This window comes from Podarcis melisellensis, assembly GCF_964234715.1.
Source record: "Podarcis melisellensis genome assembly, chromosome: 1".
NCBI classification, from domain to species: domain Eukaryota; kingdom Metazoa; phylum Chordata; class Lepidosauria; order Squamata; family Lacertidae; genus Podarcis; species Podarcis melisellensis.
The window spans coordinates 112,336,031-112,360,926 of NC_138528.1; the positions used below are offsets into that span (position 1 = coordinate 112,336,031).

General features: G+C 41.6%; 1 protein-coding gene across 10 annotated transcripts in view; it reads left to right on the plus strand.

Annotated features, from left to right (window-relative positions):
* ZNF385B (zinc finger protein 385B) overlaps positions 1-24,896 on the plus strand; it is a 199,396-nt gene that overhangs the window by 148,241 nt on the left and 26,259 nt on the right. For 9 of the 10 annotated variants that reach the window (XM_081930107.1, XM_081930106.1, XM_081930108.1 and 6 more), the window contains 2 exons: positions 326-436; positions 24,246-24,408. In XM_081930107.1, coding sequence (XP_081786233.1) covers positions 326-436; positions 24,246-24,408 — 274 coding nt within the window. The remainder of the gene's footprint in view (positions 1-325; positions 437-24,245; positions 24,409-24,896) is intronic. The other variant, XM_081930109.1, reaches the window with a different exon arrangement.

Genomic DNA, 24,896 nt, shown 5'->3' on the forward strand with positions numbered 1-24,896 from the left:
GCATAAAAATTCTCCTCTTCCTTCTCTCTCTTGAAAGGTGGTGTTAATTTTCTCTTTTCCAAGAGAGCAAAGAAACCGAAGTCCCTTTTACAGTGGTCCACATTTGGCATTCTACAATATTTGTCCATTTTACAAACTGCTTCCCATAGTCACTTAATTGTTCATTTGTTTTTGTTCGATTTGGAATCCTGTTCGCTCCTCTTAAGAGCAAGGGTTTTTTTTTTCCGGGAATGGGTCTAATTTTCAGCTTTTCATTTTCTTTGCTGCATGTCGTGTGAAACTGTAACTTGGATATTTTATTTTATTTTTTATCTGCTCTCTTCAGATGGATCCGGTGCAAAAAGCAGTCATAAACCACACATTTGGTGTGTCGCTCCCCACAAAGAAGAAACAAGTCATTTCTTGTAATGTCTGTCAACTTCGCTTTAACTCTGACGTGAGTATCATCAGCTCTGTGTGTCTTCTTTCATACTGCTGCTTCCATGTGCTCGGAATAATTTTTTTTAACATGTTCATCATACCAGTATGTGGGGGCGGGGGGGGGGGAATCTGACCGCTCTGAAGTGGATCTTTGAATTTATTCAACTGCTTGATGCGATGCCTTCTAGTATCTGCTAGTTGTTAGATTTATCAGATTGCATGGGCGACCGGCAGGTTAACGTTTCATGTTTAATAAGCAGGGACGGACAAATGCAGTGTGCATTTCCCTTGATTTTTCATCCTATACGACGAGCCTGTAGCCAAAACTGGTTTGGTGAGGGGCAGGGGAATCATTGCAGAGCAGATAGAACATAAATACAGGTAGACTTGAAAGTTTAATGTTATTCTGCTGTATTAAATATTGATAAAATATACTTTTATGAACTTTAAAAATAAGGGCTTGCCAGTTTCCCTACCGCCTTTGTGTATTCCTCGGTGAGTGAGACTAGAAGGTGGGAGCAGCCCGGTTTCCCTTTTAAGTGAGTGATTAGGCAATATTCTGCCCAAATGCTTTCCCTCATAGGTTAGGAAAGGATATTTTGTTTACGGGAACCTATAGCTTCAGGGAAGAAGTCTGGCATGTCTCTAAGAAGGCTAGTCCCTTACATTGCACATGCACATTCCTGCCTACAACTCTTATCGGCTAACATCCCTTTTTAACTAACCTCAAAGGAAAGTAAACTGTCTAAAAGTGGGTTAGTGAGCATTGGGTGGGGATGTGGTTACAGGGGCGAACGAAGGCGTCGTGACACCCGGGGTGGGGCGTCGCTACGTAGGGCGCACGTGCAGCGTCACTATGTACGATGCATGCGTCGTATGTAGCAACACCGCACATGCGCTATACATAGCGGTTTGGCGGCGGCAGCACTCCAGCGCCGTACGGACGGTGCCGGGAGCCTCTGCTCATGGCTGCAGCTGCAAATGGAGGTTCCTCTACATGCGGCTGTAGCAGCGATGGAGGGATCCCACTGCCGTCTGTATGGCGCTCAAGCAGTGCCAGTGGCAAACATCTATGTACAGCGCAAGTGCGGTGGCGTTATGTACAGCGCATGCGTGTGACGCTGCACATGCACATAGCAGTTTGCTGCCAGCGCCAGGATCCTCTGCTTGGAGCTTAAGCCGTGAACGGAGGATTCTCCACATGCGGCTGTGGCGGCGCAATGGCTGCTCACACCGCTGCGAGCCCCCATGGGGTGCCTTCTTGTCACCTCCCAGACACGGCACCACCCTCCCGTTGCGACGCCACTGTGTGGTTGTGGGTTGTGTTCCTGTTCTGCGTTTTAGGCCAGCCACACCTAGAGCCAGTGTGGTGTAGTGGTTAAGAGCAGTGGACTCGTAATCTGGTGAACTGGGTTCGTGTCTCCGCTCCTCCACATGCAGCTGCTGGGTGACCTTGGGCTAGTCACACTTCTCTGAAGTCTCTCAGCCTCACTCACCTCACAGAGTGTTTGTCGTGGGGGAGGAAGGGAAAGAAGAATGTTAGCAGCTTTGAGACTCCTTCAGTGATAAAGTGGGATATCAAATCCAAACTCCTCCTCCTCCTCCTCCTCCTCCTCCTCCTCTTCCTCTTCCTTCCTCTTCTTCTTCTTTTTTTTCTTCTTCTTCCAGAACGCTTTGTTACATTTGCCCTCCCTCCTGGTGTTCTGTTCTCCACCGAGTGGCATCCCTTTGGCTGCGTAAGGGCAGACCATTGGGCCAGGGAACAACCCCTAGTGGTGCAGCAGTAAAACTGCTAGCACATTTGTAAAAGCTAAGCAGGGTCCGGTATGGTTTGCAATTGGATAGGGAACCGCATGTTGGACTAGAGGAGCCTTGCGGTCCCTTCCAACTTTACAATTCTCTGATTCTTATGAGTTTGCTGTTAGTACGTCAAATATTTGTTCTGAATGGGGACAGATGCACATATGTGCTGGTGTGCTGCCATGCCTTTGGTATTTTACTTGACCTTTGGAAATAATAATGAAAATAACAATAATGGAAATAATGATGATGATGAAAATAATAATAATACAGACTTGGGCTTAATATGAGCAGGGCTGGACAAACGCTGGAGACATTTGAGAGCCTGTGAGTGTCTGTGGAGTAGTTTTCCCCTCACCAGTGGATAACCTAAGCAGGCATCACACATCTGGGATTAGGGAGCAGAGCCTCCTGGCTAGAAGACATGGATTCTAGGCAGAGCTAAAATTTGAAGGCAGTGCTTCTGTTTTAAGGACTTCTAGGTTTGTCCTCAGTTTTTTGAACAGTTTTTTGTGTTTATTTAGGAGGCTTAAAACATTTCACTAGAACAACTCAAAACAATTAGAATTAGGGGGCAGAGATAATTACAATCCCTTTTCAACAGACATCATTTGTTTTCTTTGTGTTGAATTATAACCTTATTTTCTTTGTTCATATAAATACAACCTGGGCAGTGCGATCCTATGCATAAAATCAGAAGTAAATGTCAGATTGTGTTCAGTGTGTCTTGAAACTGTATGTAAGATTGCAGCTTCAGCGTGCTCTACCAAATAATTTCAGTCAATATGCATGTAATGCACGCACACGCACACATCGTGGTGACTTCAGTTTCTGTGAAGGTTCTGTGTAAGAGAACCCAGATCAAACAATCGATCCTACTCAAATAGTCCTCCTTTCAAAAAGCACATGAAATGAATGCCAATTATAAGTTTACATCTGATTAACATTTCCCTTCAGTAGTTAACCTCAAGGCAACTAATTATCATGTGCAACACATTTAAAACATTATTACGCATATTACTGAAGATTGCTGTTGATGCTGCTTTGCTGTCATTAGCACAGGCATGACATATAACATAAAGAGCAAGCGTGTGACATTTTGAAATCAAAGGGCTTGCAACATTCGCTTTAGCTTATTTATTTATTTGTTAGTGTAATGGTTCTAGGGGTTGCTCGTGCGTAAGTTGCCGCCACTCCTGGCTAGGTTGCCTGGTTGAACCCTTTCTGTCTGGACAGCCTTTCACCCGTGGCTGTCTCAATCGCTGGCAGAATCCGTCAGTGGGCGTTTCTTGAACTTCTTCCAGCAAAGAAGTTCTTTGACGCCAAGTCTCCTCCTACTCTCCCTGTCTTCTGCACAGGGAGGGTGTGGGCAACTGAGGACCCGTGCTCTCCCCGCTGGTCTCCAGCGAGGAGTCCTGGAGCCCCCTCGCCGATTCCCCCATCTGCCCCCTTCTCCGCTGGTGCTACGCTGATTTCCTTCCCCAGCAGATGGGCTGCCTCTCTCCCTACTGGGACCCTCTCCGGCATCCCTCCGGAGCCTTCCCTCCACCTCTGGCTCCGATGGCAGTTCCCTGACAGTTAGCTTAGTTTCCAATCTTCCGTCTAGTTTGCAGAAAGTAGTTTGAGCCTCACAACAACCCTGCAAAGTAGGGGGGGTTTAAGAGAGGGTGACTTTCCAATCTGCCTGTGAGCGTCAGAGCTCAGCAGGAATTTCAACATGTCCATGCCTGAGCCTCACATCGTTGCTCAAGGCTAGCAGCCAATATGCAGCAGACTATATGGTGCCCTCTACCAGGTGTTTGTTGGTCTACAACTCCCAATATCCTTGACCATTGGCCACGCCGGCTGGAGCCAATAAGAGTCCACAACAAGGAGAATTTTGGATTTGTAGAGTTGGCAGGGTCCCCAAGGGTCATTTAGTCCGACCCGCTGCAATGCACACTGGTTATTTCTCTTCTAGCCATTTACACACACTGGCTGCTTCTTATAACTGCTTCTCCAAATACTTCAGCAAGAGCAGCAGCTACGTCATGTTAAAATCCTGAATTCTTTACAATGCTGTTCAGGAACTGCATGTGGCTCTTCCCTCATTTACCTTCCTTGCTGCCGCGGGGCTGGCTCAACAATTCACCTCGAAGAAAGCATGCTAAAGATGTGGTTTGTCACGTTTGGCAGCTCTGTTCTCTGAGGCCACTTAATAGTCTTCCCACTCCAAGCCAAGTTCAGAACCAGCTCAGGCTATATTAATCTCCTCTGCCTTTCTTCTAATTGTGTCCTTTAAACTCCCTGCCCACCACTCCCACTGGTAGTTTCTTGTTAGTCTATTTATTATCTCTATCTTTAACTTTTGGAAAAGAGAGCAGAAAACACCAACCCCCAATTTTTGGTTCTTCAACGAAGCGTGATGCTTCTTTCCTTGCCGATAAGTGACATATCTACCAGCTGCATGCTCTTTGCATGATCCAGGACTTTCCCAGTTCAAATCATACTTCTGCCGTGAATTCATGAGATTTTAAGTAAGGCATTCTCTCTTTGAGTCTCTCATTGCTCAGTATTATTGCTGCCAGCACCAGGACACAATTCCCTTTGCATCTTTATTCTCTCCTTTTCACCTGTGAGGTCACGGACTCCCTCTTCTGGACTTCTGTCACACTGCACCATGATAAACCACTTGGTGCATGCTGAGATGCATGACTTTTTACTGAGGAAGTTTTGGTGCTGATAACTTTATAATACTGCTAATAACTTGAATGGCTTGTGATAAGACGGTATGTGGGTTCATGTCTCTTATGATGGCTTCACCTGTACCTGACTACTCGACTTGCAAGTTTTCACCTCTTGGAATGCTCTAAATACCTGCCCACCTTTCTGAGGTTTGTTTTTTTGAATCAAAACACTCCCATTTACTCATCCACTGATGCAGATTTATGGAACTCTTAGAGAAGATGGAAATGGAAATCATTCAGCCTTAACTCGCTATTCCAAAAGAGCTCTTAATTCACTCTGCTGCTCACCTCTTTGTTTCTTTGAGACTTAGTGAGCAGTTTCCTCTAGAAAGATCAGTGCACAAAGATTAGGGGCCATTATCAGTAATTTCATCCATGCTGTCATGTCTTTTTTTTTGGGGGGGGGAGTGGAAATAACCCTATTATCAATATATTAAGAAGTGTGAGAGGGCTGTCCCTACCATTAGGGAGAGTAATAGATTGTGGGTGTTACGAAAGGCAGCATACTGTTTAGTGATTTAATTAATTATTGCTGCATTTTTACTACTGTAGAGAGATGCTTGTGGGATTTTCCACATTGGTTGTCAGAAAAAATGCTTAGCACCATGCGCCTTGACTTGGAGAAAGGGGTGCCATTTGCTACTCCACCTGAAACGGCAAATTCTCTTTGGCCAGCCCAGACGATACCATATACAATGGAAGTTAAGGAAAGGAGAAGATTTTGTTGTTTAGTCGTTTAGTTGTGTCCGACACTTTGTGACCCCAGGGACCAGAGTATGCCAGGCACTCCTGTCTTCCACTGCCTCCTGCAATTTGATCAGACTAATGTTGGTAGCTTCAAGAACACTGTCCAACCATCTCGTCCTCTGTTGTCCCCTTATCCTTGAGGATAAGACTGGATATGCTTATTTATGTCCCAAGAGTGCATGATACTGGGAAGAATTATGCTGTATAAGCAATTGTAGGCACCGAGGTTGCTACTTCTCAAATAGCCATTTACAGAATGGCTTTCAACAAAGATCCAAAAGCCTTTAGAATAAAACAAACATCAAGGTGAAAAGTCCTCCTTTTTCTTACTTTCACATACAATTATTTCAACTGCATACACATAAACATAAAATCACACAAACCCTACTTGCAAGTACATCTGCTTGTGAATACTTCCAGGAATGGAACCAGGAATTTTGCTATTTGCCATATGCACACATGAAAGTTCAGATTTTAGAACTAGTTAAAAGTTACACAGGTGTTCAGATTTTTTAAAAAAATGCAATTTGCACTGATCGTTAATACTTCAATAAATGCCTGTATGTTGGTGTTGTGTATTCTCTCTCAAGCATACCTTATTTTAGTATGCCGCTTTGAAAAGTAAACGTTGCCGTTCTTATTTGTATCACTTACAGCTGATTGAATTGATTTGGTGTCAGTTACCCTTAACCCAAGTCTTTCGAACGTGGATAAACAAATGCAGGGATATCCTTCTGCCTGCTCAAGTTTCTGTTTCTTTGCATATCACAGATCTGCAGTTCTAAAACTACAGTGGCACCAAGTGCTCAAGGCTGCTTGTTTCTACGGTGCAGTTGTGCCACTAGAGTCCATTGTGGTCTGGATTAAGGATATAAATCTGTGCTTTGTCAAGAAAGCTGTGCACTGGAGAGGATCACATGTAAACATGTAGACACTGTGAGGTACTGGAGAAATGCAAGGGATAAGCTTGTCTGCTTCAGACTGAAGGTGAGGGCCCACATTATGGAGTGCTCTTACACTTAGAGTGGGGGATGGACAAAAACATAGAAAACTAGTTTTAACTAGTAAACACTGCTACCCTTATTTGCATGCTCCCCAAAGATTGCCAAACGAAGCCTCCTTTTTGTGGAGTATGAAAATGATACTTCCTTTCAGCTCTGTTGTTGGAGGCACAAGAACCTTTCCATTAAAATGTGACCACAGCCCATCATGCTTCTGGGATTCCTTCACTTAGCTTCAGGCTCTACAGCCCCAGTGCCTCTGTCTTTCTATTCAGTTGGCCTGACAACATTTCTTCTTCTTTTTCTTTGGCGATCACTCGTAGCCGAGTAAAATTGTCTTCCATGAACACAGTCTTAACAGTGAGTCTATAAGTGACTGTGGAGGCCAATTCTGAGTTGATGCGTCTTTCCACAGTGGAGACATAGGTTTCCAGGCAGGAGTTGGTCACGGTGAGGGTTTGCCAAACGTGCCTTCCTCTTAGCACGTTTCTCCTTTTCACCCAGAGTTCATGCTTCTTAAAAGTCCATGACAGCTTTGGTGAAGGATGTTCTCCAGTTGGAGCACTTGTAAGCCAGTTTTTCCCAGTTATCAGTGTTTATGCATTATTATTTTTAGATTTGCCTTGAGAGTGTCTTTAAACCACTTTCATTGTCCACTGGTATTTTGCTTTCCATTCTTAAGCTGGGAATAGAGTAGTTGCTTTGGAAGATGATAATCAGGCATCCGAACAACATAACCAGTCCAACGAAGTTGGTGTTGAAGAGTCATTGCTTCAACACTGGTGATCTTTGCTTCTTCCAGTACACTGGCATTAGTTCACCTAAATTCCCAAGTGAAGTGTAATTTTTTTTGGAGAAACCATTGATGGAATCTTTTGAGGAGCTGGAGATGGCGTTTATAAGTGATCCATGTTTCACATGCATACAGTAAAGTTGATAAAACAATAGCTTTGTAAAGAAGTATTTTGGTTTCCCTGCAAATGTCCCGGTCCTCAAACACTCTGTGCGTCAATCAGCAGAAAGCTGTGCTTACAGAGCTCAGGCGATGCTGGATTTTGGCATCAATGTTGGCCTTTATGGAAATATAACTGCCCAGGTAGGAAAAGTGATCAATATTTTCCAACATTACACCATTAAGTTGGATTTGTGGCGCTGTATAAGGGGTTGTTTTGTGCTTGTTGGTGCAGCACTTTGGCTTTTTGGATATTGAGCGATAGGCCATGCTTTGTTGAGTCCTTTATCTGCTAAGCCGCTATGAATGTTTGTGAAGACTTCTTGACATCACTGCAGATTAGCCATTGGTTCAAAGAGGCTTGTATTGATACTCAGGGAGCAAGACCAAAATTTAACCCTTTGTATAAGTGGACTTGAGAAGGAGCCCCTTTTTGGAGAGCATTACAGTCAAACCTCAACTCCTGAACAGCTCCATTTTCGAACGATTCAGCTCCCAAACACTGAAAACCCAGAAGTAAATGCTGCAGTTTTTGAACGTTTTTCAGAAGCCAAATGTCTGACACGGCTTCCACTTGAGTGCAGGAAGCTCTTGCAACCAATCGGAAGCCGCACCTTGGTTGTCAAACGTTTTGGAAGCCATACCGGCTTCCGGAACAGATTATATTCAACAACCGAGGTTTGACTGTATTTATTTGCTTGCTACATTTATATCCTACCTTTCCTCCAAGGAGCTCAAGGTGGCATACATGGTTCTCTCCCTTTCCATTTTATCCTCATCACAACCCTCATAAGAAAGGTTAGACTGAGAGACAGCAACTTCCCCATTCAATGGCTGAATGGGGATTTGAACCCTCATCTCCCAGATCCTAGTTTTGACACTGAAACCACTGTGTGTGGTGTTCTCTCAGATACACCACTGGAGACAAGAGGTCAGGTTCCTTCAACACCATGTTGTTTCATTTACTTAACTCTTGGTGGGATAGTTTTGACCTGGCTTTTTTTCAGCTGGAGCTCACCGGAGCTCAGTTCCAGCCCTTCTCATGTAGGCGCCATTGCCATTATAAGAGAACAAAGGAGAAGTTCGTGGTGAGCTCACCTCTTTTTCTAGAAAAATAGCACTGCCTCACATTCAACTCTCGCCTGTAGTCTGCACCTTCTGACTTGAACCTTCCATAGAGCTTCCCTTCAAAACATAGCAAGCCTCTTAAACATCATACTAACTTTCACACCAAGTCTGCCTTTTGCTTCTCTCCAGTTTTGTGATAATTATGACATTTGTATGCATAGATAACGGCCAATTAATTAAACAGTGTATTTGGTCTTTTGGTGTTTCAATTGACTTTTTTTTCCTAAACAGTGGCAGCAACAACAAAGCCTTTTTCTATCCTTTTCCCTTTCTGTGTTAAGTAACAGAGCAGGTCAACAGTAACAGAGCACGGAGAAAAGAATCCCAAATAGCTCAGTTTCAAGAGTGTACAGCTTTACCACCATCTGCCATGTGACAGCTATCCTCTACGGCAGCTGTTCCGTCTTAGGCAGAATGTCCCTGAAACAGCTCTATAATGTCAAGTATCTAAAATGCAGCTTTTCCAATCTGCAAATCCTGCTGTGGATCTCTATGCATACATCCACCAAGTTGATAGCTGGCATTGTTGGCACAGAAAATGAAGACAGGGAGGCCGTGATTCACTGCCCCTTCCTGCCCACTCCTAAACACTTGAGGGGTGAACCCAAAGCCTATACAACCCCACTATCTGTTAGTAAATGCACAAGATCCAAGAAACGGAACTATGCTCAAATACTTAAGTGATACGTCTGGCCAGATCCAGGTAGCTTCTTATTGTTATTGTTTCAACATCTATGGACCTGGAGTTTTACAAAGGTCCCTGCCCCAAGGGATATTACAATCCAAATATACACACAGTCTAAAAGGGAACACAAGAAAGGAAACGAGAGCAGGGTTGATAGGAGCCAGAGCTCAACAACATCTGGAGGAACACAGGTTCCCCATTCCTACAATAGTGGGGGGAACACTTTAATGATGAAGTGGCCTTATTTTTTGACAAAGTGGTCTTAAATGCTGAAGTGGAAACATCCCAAAGAAAATACTTAAACACGAATTAGGATAATAAAAGCAACCCCATAATGGTAGGGTCACCTTGCAATGCAGGTATCACAGCTAAAGAATTCCGTACAGGTGGCCCCCCAACCTCTGCTTAAAAACCTCCAATGACCAGCTCATTCTGCTGTAGAACAGTCTTTTACTGTCATGTTTAGTCGGAATCTCCTTTCTTGTCATTTGAATCCATTGGTTTGGTAACCAGTAACTTGTGCAAATTTCCACCTGCCATTTATTGTTATTTTATGCATGCTCCTGGCCTGTACTATTTCTAAAGGCGAGGACCACATTGAAAAACAGACGAATTGCTAGCGGATACAAAAGATGTAGAAGGAATCAATAACATCAAGTGGAAATCCACCCAAAAAAGTATAGCTGGAATTTTTGTCAAGCATTCCCCACCCCTGTCTAAATAAGACTATTTATATTGATTCTTTAAGTTTGGAGGGTATTGAAGCAGATAGGTGGTAATTAAAAGCATAAATCTCAGGGAGCCTGTGAAGGTAATTCTCTTCTTTGCAGACAGAACTGACAAAATGATGAACACTTCAGCTCCAACATGACAGAAATATTACATGATTACAGGCTGCTGGGGCATAATGTGCAGAAAGTTCTCTTCAACAGAGGCTATTTAACAAAGCTTTTAACAAAAGTTCTTAGTTTTCCATTTGAATCAATTTAATGGTTATTAGTAAAGGGTTGATCTATGTTTCTCCTGTCTCTGTGTCATTTTCAGTGATACCCTGTTTTGCATTAATTTTTTAAAAAATAAACGAAATGCAAAAAGCACTGATAATTTGAGGAGGAAAGGAAACTTGCATTTTAGAATATTGTAAGGAAAGCTTTGCATTAGTTTCACTTGGTGGGTGGGTGGGTGGGTGTGTCTGTCTGTCTGTTATCTTCAGATGACAATTCAAAGCAGGTCCTACCTTGGTAACAACATTCAGTCCTACTTCTCCTTAGTAAACTTAATAGGACCTTCTTGGTAGTGGCACCCACCATGTGGAACGTCCTCCCATCAGATGTCGAGGAAATAAACAACTTTCTGACTTTTAGAAGACATCTGAAGGCAGCCCTTTTAAGGGAAGTTTTTAATGTTTAATGTTTAATGTTGGGAGCCGCCCAGGGTGACTGGGAGAACCCAGCTGGATGGGCAGGGTATAAGTAATAAGTTGTTGTTGTTGTAGTTGTATTTAAATGCAGAAAAACGTGGGCCAGGCAACCATATTAACTTGCTCCTGGAGGTAATCAGGAGAACGACATGTACATAAACAAACTAGCAGCTTTGGTAGTTCCAAAAACAGAGTTTTGCACTGTTAAAATTATAGTAGTCACGTGAGACAGACTCACGATATTCACAGTTTGTTTCTGTTCATGGACCACTATTGCTGGATTGATCTGAAGATGTTTAGGACGCTGGTGTGAAAGATTTATGAAACAGAGTCAAAGTTTCAGTCTCTTTTTTACATTTTCAAAGTTAGCTTTGGCAAGAATGAAATACTCTCCCATTCCATAGCTTTCAGTAATGTGTGGTCTTTAGAAGTAAATAGAAGTGCTATTATAATGCGAAAGAATGATTGATTCACACATACAACTGTAATAAAACACTTGAGGAAGCTTGTGATTTTTAAAATTTATTTTTAACACTGTTTGATATTTAGTGCTCACAGTGCTGGGGGTTTCAGTAAGCAATCTCAAAGCTTTGTGTGGATTACAGGTATCATAAACTAAAGGTTAACAAGATTTCAAAAAGCCCTGCTATTATCTTTGGAATTGTTACTTTTTCATTCGTTTTACTTTTTCATGCATTTGATTGTTACTTTTTCATTTCCATTTCTGGAACTGTGAGGAATTTCATACACTGTATGTGTAGAATGCACACCTAGGGGTGGTCGTGCTTTTAGTTGATATGGACTAATCTGTTAACAAGTTTGTTTTTGAGGATTTGGCCTCAGAGTAGTGAATTTGACTCAGTTTTTTTCATCCCCATAACTATATATTCCAATTAACTGTGTTGTTTAGTCGTTTAGTCGTGTCCGTCTCTTCGTGACTCCATGGACCAGAGCACACCAGGCCTTCCTGTCTTCCACTGGCTCCCGCAGTTTGGTCAATCTCATGCTGGTAGCTTCGAGAACACTATCCAACCATCTTGTCCTCTGTCGTCCCCTTCTCCTTGTGCCCTCCATCTTTCCCAACATCAGGGTCTTTTCCAGGGAGTCTTCTCTTCTCATGAGGTGGCCAAAGTATTGGAGCCTCAGCTTCACAATCTGTCCTTCAGTGAGCACTCAGGGCTGGTTCCTTAAGAATGGATAGGTTTGATCTTCTTGCAGTCCATGGAACTCTCAAGAGTCTTCTCCAGCACCATAATTCAAAAGCATCAATTCTTCGGTGATCAGCCTTCTTTATGGTCCAGCTCTCACTTCCATACATCACTACTGGGAAACCAATTAACTGTACATGCTCCATATGTTTAGCATTAATGTGAATGTATACATTTTTAGCAGCTTCTAATGATGAGAAGTTTCTCTGAGCAATTAGTCTTTATTTATATTATTATTTATATAATTAACTCAAATAACCAGTATATCACAAACACAGCATAAAGAATGACAAACAGCACAATTTGTTGTCATAAACATAAAATCAAAGGCAGTGCTTCATTCTTAATATTATCCTTTGGTGTTGTTTTGTTCAAGGATTGAATGAAAGAGTTCCACTGCTCATCTGACTGGATTTCTCCTAGCCATAGTGATTTAAAATAAGTTACCATATCTTTCCATCTATAAGATGCCCCCATGCATAAGACTATTTTGGGGGACTCAGATTTAAGAAAATGGGGGAGTCACTATCCATGTATAAGACGCCCCATAATTTTTAACATTATTTTAAAGGGGAAAAACCTAGTCTTATTCATGGGAAAATACGGTAATTCGCTTATCAGTGTAATATTCCTGAGTGGTTGCTATAATGCTGCAATTTAAAAGACATTACCAATACTTTGGAAGTATTGTAATGATTTTTAGAAAAACTGGAAAAGGAACTCTACCTTATTTATTAGACCAGTTAAACATTTCCTAATAGGAACTTTATATGCTATTTCAGATAAGCCTCAAATGAGCCCAAATCCAGCGAGAAATTTACTGGAGATCTGTTAATGGAGATCAATTGGTGTGGATTAATCTTCTCCAGCTCTCGCTCTCTCTTTTTTGCAAATTGGTAGTCAATCTATATGCCTGTATTGCATATTTGTACTTTCTGTTTCATAGCTATCCATCCTAAGTAATCACTTGCAGCAATGGCTCCATCACTGGATTTTGTAATCTGTGGGTTGTCTCTTTAACATTATTTCTCCAGCCTCTAGTTTTAAGTAAAGTTGTGAAGCTAGGAGATTTTCATTTCGCCATACAGAACATCTTCAAAAGAAATAGCTGCTGTTCATTAAGACCAAATCTAAAATATTTACACATATGAGAATAGACTGCTTCCCCCAAATCATAACGCTTTCATGCCTCGTTCCCCACCCCCATCCCCGCCACCTCATCCAGAAGTTTTGAGTGCATCTAAAAGGCCAGATTAATCAAAGGAATAACAGGTATATATTTTATGGAGCTTATATTTGAAGAGCAGTGGGTGGCAACTGGCTAATTTGCATGCCATTACCCAACCTTGTTACAACTAAGGAAGGCAAGCACCAGGCTCCATACATATAATTTTTATAATTATGATTCTATATTTTAAATGAGTGGGAATAAAAGTCCAACTTAGTGCAGTGTATCATTATGAAGCAGGCCGTCTCTAACGTTAGTCGAGTGAGACACACAGCTTATTTAGACGGGTATGACTCAAGGTAGTGCTGGTGGTGTTTACTGCCCTGGTTAAACTAAAATGCTGCCCATTCCCATGTGTTGTAATAATAATAATAATAATAATAATAATAATAATAATAATAATATGCCTCCCATCTGACTGGATTGCCCCAGCCATTCTGGGAGGCTCCCAACAAAATATTAAAAACACAATAAAACATCAGGCATGAAAAACTTCCCTGAACAGGGCTACCTTCAGATGTCCTCTAAAAGTCAAATAGTTTATCTGTTTGACATCTGATGGGAAGGCATTCCACAGGGTGGATGCCACTACCAAGAAGGCCCTCTGCCTGGTTCCCTGTAACTTCACTTCTCATAGTGAGGGAACCGCCAGAAGGCCCTTGGAGCTGGACCTCAATATCCAGGCTGGACAACGGGGGTACAGTTGCTCCTTCAGGTGGACAGGACTGAGGCTGTTTAGGGCTTTAAAGGTCAACACCAACACTTTGAATTGTGCTCAGAAACTTACTGGGAGCCAGTGTAGATCAATATAACAACAACACCTTAAACACGCAAGAGTTAACCGGGATGACTGTTCTCTTATTTTCATTTTTAAAAAATGTCTGTCACTTCTCTCTTTCCTTTCCTTCACAACTATGACTTTGCCCTCAGGCAGCTGGTACAGATGGGGGGAGGGGAATGCTCTCAATCCTGTCCCTTGGAACGGAGGGAATATCAAAACTGCCAAGGAGCTGCTAACCTGCTTCTGTACCTGCCTCCTCCAGAAATGAAGATGGCAGCTTGTTTGCTCTCCGCAAGGCACTTTTGTAGCTGAGGCAGGCACCTCGGGGATTGTGGCGCCTCAGGTAGTTTGGTTCTTCGATGTTTCTGTTGAGCCACATAAAGCTAATATTTCACTGTAGTGACCAATACAGTAAGAAACTAGGACGCAGTCCTATACTAAGCTAAGCCTGTTGGTCCAACCAGCTGGCTTTTGTTTATTATTTATTTATTTATTCATTAAATTTGTATACAGTGGAACCTTGGTTTTTGAGTGTCTCAGAAGCCAAATGCCGAAAACCCGGAACTGAATGCTTCTGTTTTTGAACGCGCCTCGGAAGTCGAACGGCTTCTGAGGCACGTTTCTCCATTTTCTCAATGGAATTTGCCGACCACCCATTGCACCTTGGGTTATCGAATGTTTCGGAAGTCGAACAGTCTTCCAGAATGGATTACGTTCGACAACCGAGGTACCATTCTACCACTCTTCATTTGTAGATCTCAGGGCGGTTCATAACAGGTCTATGCTAGGGGTTCCCAAACTGTGGTCCTTGGACACATGTGTTTCATTCAAGTGGTCAATGGCATGTCGGATATGTGGTCTTTGTACACGCAGAAAAGAAAAGAAAAACTAATATGAAGCAGACCCCCAAAATAGATTACAGAGTTCCTGAATACATTCAGGTAGTAAGACATTACAGACCAGATGTTACAGAGGAGCAGTAACTAAAAAACTTTCAGGCAAAGGGTCCCATGTTGGGCAGGCGTCTGAAAGCAGTGAAGGGCTAGATGGGGGCCAATAAACTGAAGCTGAATTCTGGTAAGATGCAAGCACTGTGGATAGGCAGTTCCTGTGTGGACAACCTGTTCTTTTAGAGGTTGCATTCCCCTGAAGGAGCAGGATTGTAGTCTTGGGAACACTCCTGGATTCCATTTTGCCACTGGCATACCAAGTGCTTTCTGTGGCTGGAAATACTGAGGCCCCGCACAGGCCAGCTACAGCCTTCTCTGGAATAGGATAGCCTGGTCCCAGTTGTTCATGCTAGATTACTGCAATGCACTCTATGTGGGCCTGTCCTTGAAGATAACACAAAAGCTAAGGCTAATGCAGCTGTTAGGTTGAGTGCGCAGCCCAATTGTTGCAGGAAATCCTATCTCTATCTCACGAGTTAACAAAGAATCACATGAAAAAGGGAGTCCAAAGTTTATTTCTGAGCAGAAGTTTGATCCAGTGGGATTGCTCCACAAAGAATGGGCCTAGAACATTGGAGCACACGCCTTTTCATATAGTTTATATACATTCCAATACATTTCAAATCCTCCATCCAATCAGAATGCTTAGTTCCCCTCTTCCCGTTTCCTTATAAGGCACACAAGTACAGTCATACCTCGGGTTAAAGTTGCTTCAGGTTGAACATTTTTGGGTTGCGCTCCGCAGCAACCCGGAAGTAACGGAATGTGTTACTTCTGGGTTTCGCCGCATGTGCAGATGCTCAAAATGACGTCACACGCATGCACAGAAGTGGTGAATCGCGACCCGCAGTTGCGGGTTGCGTTCACTTCAGGGTGCGAACGTGGCTCCGGAACGAATCCTGTTCGCATCGAGAGGTACCACTGTACAGACAATGCTGCCTCTCTGTAATTGGTCTGATTTTACCGCAGTGTTGAGGATGTGTACTGTTTCCTTATGTTTCCTTGTGATTGGTTAGAGTTTGCCAGAAAGCTGAGCATGCTCAGAACACCAAAACCTTATTTGGTGTGTGTAATTCCCTGTAATGCATTACATCACAATGGTACCATGTGCCACAGGTCCTGAAAGTTCTGCACTGACTGCCAGTGAGCTACTGAACCCAGTTCAGGCAGTTAGTGCTGGTGCAGAAAACTCTAATCAGTTTGCTTAAGTATCTAAAAGACCACCTCATCCAGTAACAACAATCTGAGACCTTAGAATCAGCAGGAGAGGCTCTGTTGGTACTGCTGCCATGTGGTGCTGTCCAGTTAATGCCCTCTCAAGTAAGGTGCATTTGTCTCACTTTTTATTAAGATGGGAGAAGGGATTTAAAGACATACCTGGTGGCTGAAATATACTGTTTCTGGCAACCTTGAAACTGATAGCTGTGAGGTTATTAGATTGTTTTTAAATGTTTCTAGATGTTCTTAAATGTTTTGTTTTTGTTTTTTATCGTATTGTTTTGCTTTGGTGTTTGTTGCCCTGGGCCACTTTGGGAGGAAGGAAGAGATGGAAAATAAATAAACGATCTTGTTTTGCAGCCATCCTTAACTATGATTTAGGTATTCAGACATAATGCTTAGCCATGGTTTGTGAAAACAAACAACAGTTGGTCCTTATGTCTGCATAGGGAGATTATGTTTTGGTTTCTTCAGTACACACAAAAACCAGCAAACTAAAATTGTGTCCTACAATACAAACGCATTCAAATCAAACAATATTCAAGGTGGTTTATGAAATGGGGGGAAGAGTGGGTCAAATTATTTTTCATTACATCTGCTCCTCTTTTCATAATTGCAGTGTTGTTGTGCCTGTTGTCATTGTATCTGGCAAGGGCAGCTATGCTGGCTGGTGAGAGAAAAGCAAACAAGAATATTGTCTGAAATATAATACATGGCTCTAGTTCTGCTGTTATGCAGGATAATCCTTGAGTGCAATGAGAATACTGCTGAATTACATCACCACACGAAGTAATGAGTTGCCTTACGCTTATTCTCTTACCATCTGGCTCCTTCATTGATGCAAGCCAGTAAGGGGGAAAGGGTATATAATTTTGTCAAGATCAGGTAACAGAAAGCTACAATTAAAGTTCCCAGCACTTCATGCATCCATATTAAAGCATTAAAAGAATTCCCAAACTTCTATTACAAATCATGTAATTTTAACAATCCAGAACGAAGAAAGAAATATGTACATAAAGAGAATTCAAAGTAATGTCTTGTGCCTGCCTCGAGCCATTAAAAGCATCTGAAAATATGTTCTCAGAAGGTTCTCAGTAGTGAGTTTCCTTATGTTCCTTTCACATAATCCCTAATTCAAATTGCTAAGTAGGAAATAACTGAGAGCAAAACACTGAAATTTTATTTGCTGTTCATTTCTTAGTATACTGTACTTTTGTTTTGCTTCTCTCCTGTTAAATTTGCAAATCAAAAAATGGCTTTAAAAATTATCCCCCCAAAATATAGTTAAATTCGTATGGACTATTTCAGGGGTTCCCAGATTGTGGTCTGTGAGCGTCATTCAAGTGCCTGTGGATCAATGGTTGAAAGGAGAAGATGGTGCATCCATCTCTTTAAATATGTATATTAAATTTTAATTACATTTTAGTGCGCCTTTAATTTCTTATATTGTGTTTTATTGTATTCTATAGAATTCAGTTTGTAATGCAACAAAATAAAATATCCATGAAATTAGAAAGCAATTAAAATACAATTAAAATCATACAGCATTTAGCAAAGTGCATTATACTTGCTCAACAGACTGATGATGGTGATGTGGTCCTCCAAGACCCTCAACAATTTTTAAGTGCTCCATGGGAGGGGACGTTTGGGAAACACTGGACTATCTTCCTTTTTCTTGAGTTTCCTGCTTAGACAAAGCATCACATTCAAACATATGTTCTAGAGATGGAATGTGGGGTTTCAAGGTAGATGACTGCTTGTACAATGCTCAGAGGCAACCATCAATATACAGTGAAACACTGAAATGAGTATAGGCCCTGTTTTTGCATCAATATCTCTGTTGAACCTGCTGAATTAGGACAAATGTTCTTCTAAGATGCTGAAACATGACAATGCCTTTGTGTCGTCACTCCACAGTGTGGCACAACCTTATGGATTTCATTTTGTAGGTAGGTTCAGCCCAAACATTAGGCAGAGTGAGGCAGATGTGGCTTGGAGGGAAGGGAGAGTTTGCAGGGATTGGTGACAAGTTGTGTGCCTAACAGTCTAATTGTGCCATCAAAGATAGCTTACTTTCCTCAGGTGTGGTGGAGGACATTGTCCTATCATCGGTGTTTAAGTACAAATCATCTGCAAGATCAGTTGGCTTTAGTACATGGAATGGGAAAGTGTAATATATTGGTCTGACCCTGTTTGCAGGTGCCACCTGTTGAAAGTCCCATCGAAAGGTTGTGAGATGGTATATCTCTGCGGACTGTAAATTTAGAAAGTAGCAGACCCAAAGCTTTGTGTTTTTTATATTGTGATTTTATGTTGTGAACCGCCCTGAGATCTACGAGTATAGGGAAGAAGAAGAAGAAGAAGAAGAAGAAGAAGAAGAAGAAGAAGAAGAAGAAGAAGAAGAAGAAGAAGAAGAAGAGGAGGAGGAGGAGGAAGAAGTATATAGATGCTTACAAAGACAACCAAAGGCTGGTGAATTTAAAATAGTACACACACCAAACTGCTGCCCAGTTCTACTTCCCATAATGCTGTTGAGCCCTAGTACAAATTTTGGAGTGGACTCCTGCATTGCAGGAGGTTGGACTAGATGGTGCTCAAGGTTCCTTCCAACGCTACAATTTTATGATTATATAATCCTGTAGTTGCTGAGGCTACTTTGAGATAATGGTTACCTTTGGAGAACTGAAACCATCATAGGTGAAAAGCAGTGCTTCGTAGTTTGTGTTGCAATATATTTTCCAATGAAAATCAGTCTATATGACAGTAGCTAAAGTTAGTTCTGCATGCGCCAGTACATTTGAAAACCTGTGTATAGCCTTTTTAAAACTATGACTGAGATATTTGTTGCATATAAAAAGATCTTCTGTTAACCCATCATCGAATTAATGCCATCTTCACTCGTAGTGGGAATTTCAGATTTAAAAGATTTTGTTCATGTGTTGTTGTTTTTATTTCCATTGAAGTATCTCACTTGGGTGTTCATTGGTTAAGTGTTTGATATATTTCATAACTGAGTTTATAACTAGTTTAATATATGTCTGGGCTTTGTTTGTTTTCAACAGGTTTCATGTACAGTAGATGAGGAATGAAGTGAATCAAAGCCAGTAGTAGGTTATCACTGATATTGCAGGCATCCCCATTGTCAATATCAGCCTTTCTCTTCAGTACGCCTCTGTCTATCATGTTGTAGTCTTTTGTTTTTTGCCTTGGGCCTTTTCAGCAGCACAAGCTATGCAGTAAACATAGTTACAGTCCAAAAAATTAAAGGGACACTATCTATTTGAAAGTTGCGTAGCCATTTGAAAGCTTAACTAACAGTCATGGTAATTTAAGGTCTATTGACCCCAGAAAATATCTGCTTCTCAATTTCCATGGGCCTTGTCCTCACATGCTGCTTCAGCCCTTGGAAACTAGGTCGTGTAAACCATGCGCAAGTCAACCCGAGCTTCTTGGAGACCTGGAAGAATAAATAAGTATGTGTAAATAAATTAAAAATACTTAGGTAATAAGAACAGCAGCTGAGATGGTGGCTCAAGCTCTCCCAACCCTTCCCCTATCCACTTCCTCACAAGTAATGAGTGAACCAAGAGAAACTGCATTTGTTTGAATATGAGAGATCCCCGAACCTTTGACAAAGAAGCTGGAGAAAACAGGAGAGAGAAAGGAAATGGGAGACAACGCCGAATCCTAACCACTAGACCACCAGGCATTTGGATCATTTCCCTCCAAAAGAATTGATAATATCAATATTTAATGGTTTCAACAAGGTATCTTCCAAACACTTTAAATAAAATCACCTTTTTCAAAAAAGAAAGAGGGTTATATTTCCTTCTATCCTCCCAGGCAGATTTAGCTTCTGGAAATGAAATACAGTCATACCTTGGGATAAATACGCTTCAGGATAAATATTTTCGGGTTGCGCTCCACGGCGACCCGGAAGTAACAGAGCACATTACTTCCATGTTTTGCCACTCACACATGCGCAGTCAAAATGACGTCACATGCATGCGCGGAAACAGCGACCCACGATCACTCAGATGTGCAGTCACGTCTTACGTTCCATTCAGGATGCGAACAGGGCTCTGGAACGGATCCCGTTCGCGTCCCAAGGTACCACTGTAGCTTCAGAGCAGGCCCCATCTGTTGATACAGTTTTCATATATAGCGAGTGGCAGGACACACTGCATGTCTTAAGCTCAACAATTGTTTATTTAAACCTACAGAACACAACGTAACTGAATAATGTACGGGTTACTGATTGCCTTCTTGACCAGAACTGCCTAGGACTTTTAATAACTTAGTGCAGGGGTGGGGAAACTCTGGCACACTGGCCAGAGTTGGCCCACCAGGGGTTCAAATTTGGTCTCTAAGGCTGTTTTCTCCAAACCACCCCTCCTCACCCCACCCTTGATGATAGATTGTCTAGCATCATACATGGTGAAAGGCAGTACAGCTGAAGCCTCCTAGGTCACCTGCACAGATCACACACCTGATACCTGCAGAAAGCAGGCTTTAGCTGTGTGGGATGCTTTGAAGTTCCAATCAAAGCTCCTAATCATCTGACACCAAGTGATTGACAGGTGGGCAGCCCCACCCACTTGTCCAACCTACAGCCACCAAAATGGTTCCCTGCCTCTGACTTAGTCGACCTAACCTCTCCCTCAGGCTTTGCATCCAAAAGTTAAAGCATTATTTCCTGTTCCTCTCACATCCTAGTCCGAGCCATTCTGGGCTTCATCTTAAAGAAGCAGTATAAATATTCTGTACATAGAGCACACGGTTTGTTTTTCTATAGCTTCTAGAAAACTAAAAGCAGCTCCAAAATAGATAGCGGTGCTCAGAAATGCAATGTGAGGAATACAGAAAACACATTGTACAGTTTACTTCAAATACCTCCCTACCAAAAGAAAAAATAAATATATTTTTTAATAAAATCGTAAAGGATGGTGACGGTGCAAAACCTCCATCAGCCTTTTTAATAGCAACCCACCATACAGCAACTTGTTAACATTTAATAAAAGCATATATCTCAAACAAAATGACCAATTCAAAAGGTGAATTGTTGTTTTTAATTGGTTTAACTTTAAATGGAGCAGTGTCTCTTTAAGTACTGTACATGTAAAAGTAATGATTATTCAATTAACAGTACAATCCTAAGCTTACTTACTTGGAAATATATCCTGTTGAACTCAGCGGGACTTACTTCAAAGTAAACATGTTTGAGATTGGGCTGCCAATTAATCAGATTCCCTCTTTGTGTGGTGCCTAATAATAATGAAAAGGATGTATACTTTTGCAAGCAGTCATCCTTAGCATTTCTGCTATAAATATTATAGCCAGTATTTTAACAATTTATCCTACGTTTCTAGACATCCCCCTCCCCATGCTAACTCTCTTCTTTTCTTTTCTTTTAAAAAAAGTTTCTGCACAGTCCCCTACCAAAAAGTACAATATAGAAATACAGTATGTTTTATTCCTTTTCCAGGTGGAAAAGTTGGTGTTTTGCATCACATGCACCTTAAGCCTATCTGCTGGGTCTTAATGGCTGTTTTTCCTAGTGCGAATCCATGAGGGCTGTGTTGCTGAACACAGATGTACTTGTGTGTTTTCCCTTCCGTTCCATCTGTTCCTACCCATCACTTACACCCAAGTGATGAGGCTTTGTTATTACACAATGTCCCTAGGTGACTTTTCAATGGCACCTAGTTTCACTGAGACTAATACAGTTGTCCTTCCTATAGCAACAAGGATTTAACAACACCCAGAGGGTTTGGAACCCAGCAGAGGTGTTGAGGAAAGTTTGTGCACTTGGTTTTATGGCTTGTTTTCACTTTTAACACAATGAGCAAAAGCGCAACCTTCCTAATCCATGTCGGCCATGGTATTCTTAACAGTACCACCTGCATGATACAAGAAATGTTCCTTGCATTGTATTTCTATATGTGAGATGCCAAGTTGTGGCCATATCTCTGTGGCCTTTATGAAAAGCATGATTTCTTGTTCGCCCCACCTCTAAACATGTCAGGTGGGAGCATTTTGTTGTTGCTGCTGTTAAAATGAGTGGAGTTTATTCCCAATCAATGTGCCTATGGATGGGGGTGTCCTGTGTGTTAGTTTTTATTGCACCTATAATATTAACTTAAATAGTTAATATGTACACTTCAATAATGGCACAGGCATGTCCATGTTCTGTTATTTAAGTTAAGTAAACATTGGGTTTAAATATGTATTAGGAAATGTTTTTAACTCTCTGACCTCAGTCAAAAATATTTCAGGAACGGATTTGTTATGATAATGCTGTAGTCAATGGATAAATTTCCTATCATATTAACAATGTCTAGGACATTTAATACTGAAAATATCTGGTTTCCCCACCTACCCTTTAATGCCATTATAGGTTTCGCTTTGTTTCTTAAGAAATGCAGCAAGAAAACCCAGTAGACGCCACTGTGCACCTCTGGAAAACAAAATGCACAAAAGCAACCGTATAAAGTTAGCAGCTTGAATCCGATGCATGTCTTTTATACATGTGGAAGTAAGCCACATTGCACATTAAGTTCAGTTTGGCTTACCACCATATAAGTTGGCATTCGATTGAAGCTGAATACAAATGTTCACAGATTGTAAAACACACCCAATAAATACATACAGCAGCCATCCCTCTAAAGTGGTCTGGCTTTCAAAAAAAACACATCCTGTGAGAGGTTGAGTTATGGTATAGTACGGTGCAACCCCATACATGCCTGCTTAGAAGTAAATCATATTGAGTTCAATGAGATTTACTCCCAGGTAAGTGTCCGTAGGATTGCAACCTGGCCTGTATAATTTTGCCAGCAAATATGCCTTTTCCCTTAGTATTATGAAAGAACCATACCTTTTAAATTTGAATTTTATATGCTCCAAAATCTATAGCATTGCTATATTTTGAGAAATAAGGGGTTGGAGTGATATCCAACTAAGTTGAACCCAGAGCAAACCCACTTAATGGATCTACTCGTGAGTATGACTAATAATCCAATTATTTTATGCCTTTAAGACTATAGCAATATTTTCCCCATTAATAGCAAGATTTCCCCCATTAATTGCCTGATTAAATAATGAAGTGATGCTCCCCGGAATGAAGGCTTGTGAGGAAACAAATCTGTTTCTACCGTTAAAACAAATGCGGGAGCTCAGTGTGTGTTCATCAGCACTCTCATGCCCATGAGAAATTGATGAATCACATGGTCTGTCTTAATAAACCCCAACACACCTGCTGGCATTGTAGTGATGTAACTATTCATAGCCTTATGTTGGTACAGGCCTACACAGCTTGCCAGCTCCCAAAATGAATGAAATCTACCAACCGTATAAGGTGGCTCAATGGAGGTTCCATAAAACCTCCTGTTGTTGTTTTTCTGCAAGCCCAGGAGTGCAGAACCTTAGGAAGGAAAGGTGAGTTCCATGCACATAGAAGGACATAATATGTGGCTGGCCAAGTGCATCCACATTGATAGGCCTGCAAGCTGTACTAGGGTACACAGAAGATAAAGGCCACCATGCACAACAAGTATATGCATTATATGCACTTATGTGCAGTGATTTCTGTAGACTTTGGTACTTCTCTCTGTTTAGGACTGCAGCCTTAGCAATCAGACTAATATGCATTTTCTAAATTGGAAATATTTACCTCCAAGCAACAGCTTAAGACTTCAGATAGAATTCTACTAAGAGATTAGTAAAGAGGATGGTCCTCTTTTTGTATGCCATAAAAAAAATATGTTCTGCATTTTTTAAAAAAAATATCTCTGTTAATATTTATCTCCTGAATACATTAAAAAAGTGAGATCAATAATATAAAGTGCTACAAAAACTTGTCAGGCAAAGAAATGTGGTGCCTATTATTGAAAGTTGTATAACTTTTTATCTCTCTCTCTCTACATTGTCATCCATCAAGTGATATGAAGTGCAAAGTGTGAGCCTGATTTGTTCTCCTTTGTAGAGCCAGGCCGAGGCCCACTACAAAGGAAGTAAACATGCCAAGAAGGTCAAAGCACTAGAAGCAACGAAAAATAGACCAAAAGCTGGTGCTTCCAAGGACAGCGCAAAGGCTAATGCGAACTGCTCTGCTACACCAGTCCCAGCCAGCATCTCTGACAAATCAGGTCAATTTTCATTCTATACATTCTTTGCTTCTTCTTCTTTTGCGTGAGATTCTGAATGCATGCTTCCTATCCATTACGGTGTTGATAAATACTTTGTGATGAGAAGAACAAAACGGATGGGCAGCGTTCCTATATTAGCACGGCAGCTTTTAGATCTCCAATGTAACTTCTTTTCCACACATGCTTGTCGTGTGTCCCCTAAATCTGTTCTGGGGGGCTTCCTTCAACCTCCCTGGAGCACTTTTAGAGAGCACATGAGGGTCATTACACTAGTGTAACTGTTCAGCTGGATACAGCCCCTGTTTTCTTCAAACCACACAGGTGGAGTATAAGATTCAATATACGTTTTGCAGCTTAATCCGAATCTCTGATTGCAAAAACAAAAAGCAGAACCAGAACACTTTTCCCCCCAGGCATATTTCATCCCCCTGTGTAAAGTCGTAGACTTCGACTTAGACCATATGATGATCATTATCAGAATCACCATT